Consider the following 10,585-nt stretch of genomic DNA (forward strand, 5'->3'; position numbering starts at 1 on the left):
AAAATCAACATTAGGAATGTTTCACAAATAGATGGTATGAGGTAACACTTGGTTTTATTTTTAATACAAAGTTTTTTTTTATGAAGGATTTTTAATACTAAGTTACTTCACCAAGTATAAAATTTTATTTCTTCCATTGTTCCTTAATTTTCATCCTGGATAATAAAGCTCATGGGTCCTTGACGTACTTGGAATGTTACCTTTTTTTTGTCCTGTAGTATTATCGGTATTGTAGACAAATTGTTGAACACAATACGCCCCAATGAAGGTATGATGTCTCTCTCTATTGTCACTTCCTTCATTTATTGACCTTAGTTCCTACCATCACAAAACAATAAATCATATCAATGTCTATTAAAAGTATACCATTTCCTTAATAGTTTATGTATGCTACTAAATTTTTGTTGAATCAATTTATTTTTATCACTTTCCATAAAAATATTGTTAAAGATTAATATATTGAGATAATATATTATACTTTTGAAGAGTGAAACTTAAGATTGATAACCCTTAAGGAGTGAAGAATGCCATAGAAGATTAATATATATTTAATCTCGCATAGAAGAGAGTCTTTAGAAAAAGTAAGGAACAACGACCATTGATCTTTCAATGTTAGCTTCAAGATAAATGGAGTAGCATTTGAGTTCAAGTTAGAGTTAGAACAAGTAAGTACTCTTTGAGCACTAGTACTTTTTGTGAGGGGATAAGTGAAAATAAAACTGCAAATAGTTGCCAAAACTTCTCGTGGCATTATGCATGTAATCTTGATTGTGGTAGGAAAAATCTTTGGTTTATCAGTGGATCACCCAATACTAAGTAAGTTGTATCATTGTATTTGGTAGGTTGGACACTATTAGATTCAATAGACTTTAAACGTGAAACAGATTAATTATCAATCAGTTCAACGATGTCTTTCTCTGAATGTATATATTTGATACAGTACCGTACATTTTCTCCATGAAAAAAGTAGTTCAGTCAAACCATTAAAAGTTTCTTGATCAATGATTCAAAATGAAATCTACGTAGTACATTAGGATGATTTTAACAATGGTAACATTGATTTTTGTTCAATGATAAATCAACAAAGTTTACAGTATAAATAATCAACACTAAGATGGTACTATTTGATAGGGCGTGAAACTATTTTGTCTCACCATCAATTATTATTTATTTTTTGTATAACTTTGTAGAGATTGGACACATCGTAAAAATTGAAACGACATCGTCTTACCAAAATTGACCATATTAAATCTTTGACAAAATAGTTAATCTTTTAATAGACTATATATATATATAAAGATAAATCCGCCCTTCCCTTTTTGTCAAAGATAATCAATAGTATTATGACATATCTAGGGTTTGGTACATCAATCTCTATTTCTATATATGAAAAAGCAAGTTGTTCTACTCTTAAACACATTTCCGGAGAAAGACATCATTGAACCTATTTATAACGAATCAGTTTCTTATTTGGAGTGTACTGAATCTAGTTCTATCTAACCTAGAAAATACCATGATACACATTATTTATATTTAGTGTCGGGGTGACCCGCCAATAGATGGAAGATATCTATAACCGCAATCAAGAATCATGATTTCTGCTATCGAAAAAGTTATTGGTAAGTATTTGCAATTTATTTTCACTAATCACAGAAGGTACTAGTGCTCACACGGAGCACTTAAACTCTAGCTTGAATCCAATTGTTACTCCATTTATCTTAGAGCGATCATTGACAAATTAAAGGTTATTGTTCCTTACTTTCTCCAAAGATTCTACTCTCGCCAAGATTAAGTAATGGCCTTCTTTGTGTCCTTAGTATTATCAATATCAAGTTTCATTTCACAATATTTTTCTGCATTGTGTTTAAAGATTGATTACAACGAAAAACATAGTAGCATTTGTAAATTATTATTGAAATGGTATAATTTTAATAGATGAGGTTTTATTTGTTATTTTGCAATGGCAAGATTCGTAGCCGGATAGTGCAATATGTGACAATAGAGAGACGTAGCTAACCTTTGTTCAGATTATCATGTTCAACAATTCACTTACAATTAATACCGATAATATCAAAAAGTGGAAAAAAAGATGAAATCCTAAGTGAATGGCAGGAACCTCTTTACTCAGATTATTGAAATGGAATACTAGACTTGGCGGTATACAGTAGCAGTAAGATAAAACCAAGTGTTTTCTCGTACATCTATTTGTAGCCGGGGCAAGCCCACATAGGGGCCCGTGGGGGCGCAGGCCCCCACGACCCTAATGTGACTCACCTATGTTATACTTTACGTGCTACTTATATACGTGTATTTCCATTATGAAATATTATCCTTTCTTAGCTTAGCTGGTGAAACAGTGGAGTTACATCACAAAGGTCAAGGGATCGAAAACCATGCAACACACATTTTTTTTCTAGAATTTCTACCAACACATTTTTATCTAGAATGTCTACTACTTAGATTAGTTGAAATTGTTCATTAAAAATATATTACGAAGGGCATGTTCCGCTTAAAATTGATTCTTAGTAATTGAGATAACTCAATTTTGACCTACTCAAAGTCACCAAGAAAATAAAATGACATCCAAGAGATGATGAGTATTTTAACCAACCCCTTTAGTATTGATTTTGTGTGATTTTTTCGTGATTTGTATTTTGGACTTCAAAATTGTCTTTTTTACATTTTTTTTGTCATAGTAAATATGTTAATAGAAAGAAAACTTTATCTTCATCTTTTCTTCCATTACGATCACTTCCTCTTCATCATCTACCATCGTTTCTTCTTAATCTTCACCAATATCTTTTCATCCCCTCCTTTGTTTTTTATTTCAATATCTTTTGGGAATCCAGTTGGGGGAAGATCCTTGAACCATATTGATGAGAAATTTTGAGATTGCTTGTTATGCATCAAAATTACTATAGAATATCTAAATTATAAATAAAATTTTGTTGAATTTGCTTTCCGGTTCTAGCTTAATCGCGTACTATGAAATTCATTCATTAGCTATAACAAAAAGGTGCCCCCACTCATAAAAATTTCTGGCTTCGCCACTGTAATTGTAGGTTGAAACTACCTAATGTTGATTTTAGCTTGGACTTTATCTTTTTGCATATTCGTAGATTGTTTGTCCTTTTCATATTTTATGCCTTTAGAAATTAGTGGATACTATTGATATGTTGAAATAATTCATAAAGTTCATTAATTTATTTTTCACGACCCTTGGCTTAAATTTTGTAGGTTTCTTTTTGGGCAGATGCTCTTTTGACTTAACAACTATTAGGTATAGTGTGGGTCTGATTGATGTTTTAGATGTTTTTTTGTCAAAACTATTGCATAAAATTTCAGATTTTTAAATATTGTAGTACTAATTTGGATAACTACTGAAAATTTATTGACTTGCAGAGATTAGGTAATGGTTTTCCTCGTTTCGTAAAATAAATATTAACAAACACGAAGTACTAAAATGGTTATTATGGCCGAAATCATGTGAAAACTCATCATTAGGATTCTAGGAATGATAAAAAAAAAAATACTCAGACTCCAAAGATCTCCAAAACTGACGCATGGAAAACTAACAGAAAGCCTTAGAACTCCGTCTAAAGACAATAGAACCGAAACTTATAAGAAGAATACTAAAATACTGAATTTTATTGATTGAATGAATCACTGAAACAACTACTAGACCCTCTTTATATAGGCCTAGGGTTTCCTAATCTTAGTCAAATTCAAATAACAACTCCTAATAAAATAAAACACTAGAATAATAGTAATCCTAAACTGATAACAATTCTCAAGAATATAAAAAACTAGTAAAAGTCCGTTTCGAGGCCCTAAACGACGGAATTTGCCCCTCAATGTGGGTCCGTTGTGGCGAAGCGACAACGAATGACCGGAACGCTATTTCGCACCATTTCTCAAAATTTTGTTCAATTCCGACACCCGTAACTTCGGTTCCAGATCAAAAAATGAAACAACCCCTCCCTCGAATCCTTTCGAGTTGTGAAACACATTAAAATTCAATAAATATAAGATAAGTCTCGAAAATAAAAGTAAAGAAAAAAATTGGGGGAGGGTTCAAAGTCAAACTTCTCGACTTGACTGAAAGGTCGTTTTAGTCTGTCACCTTTATACTTGACCGCTTCTATTTCTTCCATGTATTTCTCGGCCAATTCCTCTATATCAAAAACAAAGAAAAATTCACAAGAAATAGTAGTACAAGCCCAAAAATAGGGTATTAGCGACAGTTTTAAACCGACACAAATAAAACAAAATCGTCGGTGTAAGTATTACGGACACTAAGAAAACCGTCGCTACAAATGGCGAGGTGATACTATTACCCCTAAATTAACAACGATTTTTTGAGCTCCATCGCTGATATGTTGAACATTAGCAACTGTAAGAAAAGAGAATTGTATTCAATGACTTGATATTCCTAGCTATTACATAAGACTTTTATAAAGAATTTTACAAGAGACAAGTTTTAACAATTGCACTATGTGGGACTATATAAATATTCTAACATTCCCCCTCAAACGAATGACTTTTGATAGTGAAAAATTCATGAGTTTGCTAAAATTAGTAGAGTTTGACTTTTTATTGATATGAAGACATCATTGTGAGCAGGGACGGATCTAGGATTTTCACTTAGGGGGTGCGGATTTATATACCTAAATAAATTTTTTTTTTGCAAACACAACAATTAATAAAATACGTATATTTATTAATTATATTGATACATCAACGATTACAAATGCAATTGACCTTTACGAGAGTTCATATTTTGAAATGTTTGCATAATCGACTCATTGTCAATTTCACTACAAACTTCTCTTTCAATAAAGACTACTAAATTATCATTTAGCCACGCATCACTCATCATGTTGTTTAAGCATGTTTTAACTAGGTTCATAGCTGAAAAAATTCTTTCAACAGAGAAGTCACAACTGGCAAAATTAGTGCTAAAGTGATAAGCAAATAAACTAAATGACATGCTTTATCCCTCTTAGTGTCCACCAATGTTCTAACAAGAGTTCCAATTCCATCTAAATTTGAGAAATCATCATTTTGCCTCATATCGTAAATATAATTATCAAGCTGAGAACTAAGTAGCATAGTGTCAAGACTACTGAAATCTGACGGATAAAATTCAGCAAGACGCATCAACTTACTTTTGTCGAAAAGGGGAAAATCTCTAGATGGACTCAAACATGTCATACAACGAAGCAACTTGGTAATCTTCTCAGTGAAACGAGCATTTAGTTCTTGAAGTTGCATATCAATAACGTTATTGAAAATCTTCACTTGATAGTGATCAAAGTTTGTAATTTATTGTGCATTCTTTCTGTTTCTCCCTTGAACTATGTACGAACTATTAAGATAAACAACTCCAATATTATGTTTTTCACAAAAAGTACAAACATTCCAGACCAATGATGACCACTCATAGTCTCGTACATATTGGATTCTAGCTTTTGATGACTCAACAAAATCCATGACAGTCACAATATCTTGGTCTTTTCTTTGTAGTACTTGTGACAATTCATTTGTTATTCCCAACAAAAGTTTCATCAAATGTAAACAACATATGAACTCAAAAGTTTGCATCTTGGATAACAAATCTATTGCTTCCCTCTTTTGATCTGCTTTAACAGAATGTATAGCAATAACTTTAAGGATATCTATCACAGAACCGAACATGAAAGGTTCTAACAAAGATGTCAAACTTTTATAGTGTAAACCCCAACGAGTAGCTCCAGATCGCCTAAGACTTGTTTCTTGATTTAAACCTTGTCCAGTTATAAGGTCTCCGAGTTCATTTGTGTAAAGCCCCAAGCCTTAGCAGTTGCCGATATTGTCCCCGCTTTAACCACCCAGGCCCAAGCCCACACGGGTACGGGGTTTTGTTCTTGGCGAAGGCACCACAAGCCCACCCAAAAGGCCTCGGTACTTACTAAGCTTGAGCTTACACATATAGCCCAGTCTCTGGACACTCTTGTGAGCAATGTGGGACTATTACAATCCCCCACCCTCAGCGAAGAGTTGTCCTCGACTCTGATACCACTTTGTAACGCCCCAAGCCTTAGCAGTTGCCGATATTGTCTGTGGTGCCTTCGCCAAGACAAAACCTCACACCACGCTGAGTGGTGGCTAAGTGAGGACAAAATCGTTGTGGGGGGTCCACGGTGTCGCTGCGTACTCTGATGGTCGGGCGAATCGTGTGTCGTCGCCCATACCGAGGCCTTTTGGGTGGGCTTGTGGTGCCTTCGCCAAGAACAAAACCCCGTACCCGTGTGGGCTTGGGCCTGGGTGGTTAAAGCGGGGACAATATCGGCAACTGCTAAGGCTTGGGGCGTTACAAAATGGTATCAGAGCCGAGGACGACTCTTCGCTGAGGGTGGGGGATTGTAATAGTCCCACATTGCTCACAAGAGTGTCCAGAGACTGGGCTATATGTGTAAGCTCAAGCTTAGTAAGTACCGAGGCCTTTTAGGTGGGCTTGTGGTGCCTTAGCCAAGAACAAAACCCCGTACCCGTGTGGGCTTGGGCCTGGGTGGTTAAAGCGGGGACAATATCGGCAACTGCTAAGGCTTGGGGACATAATAAGCACATAGATTTTGCTTCTATTTTTATTTTATTTTTTTGTATAATATTAAGCATATTTTGTCACGTTCACGATCCTCCAATAACATTAATCATTTGTCCGACAAAATGGAAAAGTAAGTTCATACTCAAATGATTATCCGCTAATGACCAAAAATAGTTGCGGTTGATGAGCAAAGCAGTGGACATAATAAGCACATAGATTTTGCTCTAAAACAAGGGCTTTTAGACCATTATACTCTCCTTGCATGTTACTAGCTCCGTCATACCCTTGGCCTCGCAAGCGAGATATACATAAATCATTAAATCTGCACAAAAATAAGTCTAATGCCATTTTCAATCTTTTAGAGTCGGAGTTTGTAGGGGTCTAGGGTAGATGAAGGGGATTTATGGTAGATGAATTGAAGTTTTTAGGGGTTTAGGGTAGATGAATTGAAGTTTGTAGGGGTTTAGGGTAGATGAATTGAAGTTTGTAGGGGTTTAGGGTTGATGAATTGAAGTTTGCAGGGATTTATGATAGATGAATTGAAATTTTTAGGATTTAAGGTAGATGAAGGGGGTTTATGGTAGATGAATTGAAGTTAATAGAGTTTAGGGTTGATGAATTGAAGTTTGTAGGGGTTTAGGGTAGATGAATTGAAGTTTGTAGGGGTTTAGGGTTGATGAATTGAAGTTTGTAGGGGTTTATGGTAGATGAATGAAAGTTTCTAGGGTTTTAAGGTAGACGATTGAAGTTTGTAAGAGTTTAGGGTAGACGAATTGTAAGATGAATTGAAGTTTGTAGGATTTTAGGGTAGATGAATTAAAGTTTATAGGGGTTTAGGGAAGTTTAATTGATTTTATATAGGTTGGAAGTTGATTGATTATATTTCAATCCGATTTTTCCTTAAAACTGATTCTTCCCCAAATAACATTTTTTTTCGAAATCCGATTTTTCCTTAAAACTGTTTTTCCTCCAAACCGTTTTTGTTACTGAAAAATATTTTTTCAATAACTGAATTTTTTATAAAATAAATTTTGCTTCATAAAGACTGTTTTTTCCGAAATTTATTTTTCCAGGAAAAAACGGTGCTCGAAAAAAAATCAATTTTTGGGGAAAAATGATTGTGAAAAAAATAGGTTTCATGAAATTTCGGTTACCGAAAAAAATGTTTTTGAAAAAAAATTTGGGGAAACCAAAAATCTTTTTGAGAAAAAATGGCTTTCGGGAAAAACTATTTTTGAAAAAAAAATTGTTTATGAAAAAAGTTAAAAAAAACGGTTCTCGAAAAATTTTGAAGAAAACGGAGAGTTCTCGAATTAAACGATATATGAAAAAACGAGTTTCGAGAACAAGGTTTATTCAACATTCTTTCTAAAGAAGTGTTTAAAAATACTCAAATGATAATAAATCATAGGATTCTTATTAGTTTCCAAACAAACCAAAAAAATATTACTTGAATTCATGAATCTGCGGAATCATGAATCCCAAAGACTCATGAATCCGCGAATTCATGATTCCGTCATCCAAACACACCATTAAAGAAGTGGGAGGTTGTGTTCAAACCCACACCATCCAGGTACCCCCATCCAGAAGATGGATTTGAGTGGAAATTATAATTTAATGAGGGCATGTTTGTCCTTAGTCGCATGTGCAATTCGCACACTTGAAACTTAACTCTGAGTTGACGGTTTCCGTCCATGTAGGGGTGTAAATCAAAAGTTTTAAAAAAGTGGGGGTGTAGTCCTAATATTGATATAAGAGTGGGGTTCAATGTCAAATTCTCCCAAAAAATTACTATTTATTCCTTACTTAAAACTCTAACCGATTCGGGTGTTTCAACAAAAAAACAAAAAACTGATTGGGGTTTATTTTAGGATACAGAGTCACTACCAAATTAGGACTCCTTTTTAGATAACAAATCCTCTTCCTCCATACTAGTTATAAATACACGATCCTCTATACCTTCTTTCAAACCAATCTTCCTTTTCTCTCTATCTCTTGAATAATTCTCACTTTCTACTACTATTCCATAACTCTCTGGTCAAAGAAAAAGAAGAGGATGATGAACCCAACCTCAAAATCTGCAGGAAAGATGATTGTGTCTTTTGGAGAGATGTTGATAGATTTTGTTCCAGATGTCTCTGGAGTTTCTCTTGCTGAATCGAATGGTTTCATTAAAGCTCCCGGTGGTGCTCCTGCTAATGTTGCTTGTGCAATTACTAAACTTGGTGGTTCTTCGGCTTTTATCGGCAAATTCGGAGAAGATGAATTTGGTTTGATGTTGGTTGATATTCTTAAAAAGAATGGAGTCAACATTGAAGGTGTTTGCTTTGACAAAGATGCAAGAACTGCACTTGCTTTTGTTACATTAAAGAAGAATGGTGAAAGAGAATTCATGTTTTACAGAAACCCTAGTGCTGATATGCTTCTTAAAGACTCTGAACTCAACATGGGTTTAATCAGACAATAAAAAATCTTTCATTATGGTTCCATTAGTTTAATAACTGAACCTTGTCGTTCCGCTCATATGGCAGCAATGAAAGCTGCTAAAGAATCTGGTGCATTACTTTCATATGATCCTAATGTTAGGTTACCCCTCTGGCCTTCACCTCAAGCGGCCCGAGAAGGCATCAAGAGCATATGGAAAGAAGCCGACTTCATTAAAGTAAGTGACGAAGAAGTAGGGTTTCTAACTCAAGGGGATCCAGAAGACGAGAAGAATGTGCTTTCACTTTGGTACGAAGGATGTAAGCTCTTAATTGTCACTGATGGAGAAAAGGGTTGTAGATATTTCACAGAAAGATTCAGAGGAAGAGTTGAAGGATTCTCAGTAAATACAGTTGATACAACTGGAGCTGGTGACGCGTTTGTTGGATCAATTCTTTCTTCAATTGTCGAAGATTCAAACATCTTTGAAGATGAATTAAAATTGAGAGAAGCATTGCGATTTGCGAATGCTTGTGGTGCTATTTGTACTACTAAGAAAGGAGCAATTCCTGCTCTACCTGATGTTGCTGCTGCTCAAGAACTCATCTCATCATCCAACAAACCTTATTAAATATGTTTTTAGTTAATTATTTCTTATTTCATGCTTTTATTAGTTTATTAAGAAGTCAAAAGAACTTCTACAGAATTTTCTTTTTTTTTTTAGTTTTTTTCTTAATCTATGAGTAGTAGGATATATATGATGAAGTTTTATTCTTTTTAAATGTCTTTTATAGTATTTTATGTGGTATTTGGTTTTTGTGGCCATGGATTTGGTTTTTGCTAAAATAGATCATTAGGCACCAATAGATCAGGAACTCATCGAATTAGATTAATGCTAGAGTTTGATTCTATCCGCATTATATAGAAGGTAACACTACTAATCTATATGCTCTAACGAACTAAGCAACTCTCTAATACCTAGCATAATCTTTAAACTGGTATATTTTTTTTTTTTGAATTGGTATATGCATCAAACTAATTGTTTATATTCATATTGGGTTCAAAAGAACTCACAAGTTTAGCAAGCATCAAATTTGTTAAGAGTGACACCATAAATAGATATCACCTATTTCAACAACACGTAAAGATTTTTTATTCATTTATAACACAATAGTTTAAATAACTTCGATGGAGATTACAACTTCAAAACCTAACACGGGTTATGTGATTTAAAATTTACACGTATCATAACTAAAATGTGTTCCCACAAATAAAAAAAGTAGGATCCGCCAGTAACTGGGATTCTTTGTAATTGTGATGATAAATTTTAAAGCAGTGAATTTAAAATCGCTACTTTCGTTATTTTCACAATACGGTTTATTGATAACAACAATAATTACTAATGTTACAGGACACTAATAGATATAAATGATGACATGAAAAATATGATTAAATTGATTTCTAGACATTCTTACTTTACAACCTTGAGCATGGAGAAAAAGAACATAACCTGTTTGCTATAGGGACAGATATAAGGGAGTGCGGCTTACAGCCTGCACCCCCTAGATCCTCCCA

At 34.2% G+C, this 10,585-nt stretch overlaps 1 protein-coding gene and 1 pseudogene across 2 annotated transcripts; both read left to right on the forward strand.

Annotated features, from left to right (window-relative positions):
* Window positions 1-8,559: 8,559 nt before the first annotated feature.
* LOC147534075 (fructokinase-2 pseudogene) lies at window positions 8,560-9,792 on the forward strand (annotated as a pseudogene). The gene has a single exon (XR_015227691.1). The product of XR_015227691.1 is annotated as a fructokinase-2 pseudogene (transcript).
* LOC147534076 (putative fructokinase-5) lies at window positions 8,676-9,053 on the forward strand. The gene has a single exon (XM_086650089.1). It carries the CDS (start codon window positions 8,676-8,678, stop codon window positions 9,051-9,053), a length of 378 nt encoding a protein of 125 aa, XP_086506215.1.
* Window positions 9,793-10,585: the final 793 nt, after the last annotated feature.

The sequence above is a fragment of the Eschscholzia californica genome, unplaced genomic scaffold (genome assembly GCF_041429995.1).
Source record: "Eschscholzia californica isolate CP2 unplaced genomic scaffold, dmEscCali1.0.p SCAF_6, whole genome shotgun sequence".
NCBI lineage: Eukaryota > Viridiplantae > Streptophyta > Magnoliopsida > Ranunculales > Papaveraceae > Eschscholzia > Eschscholzia californica.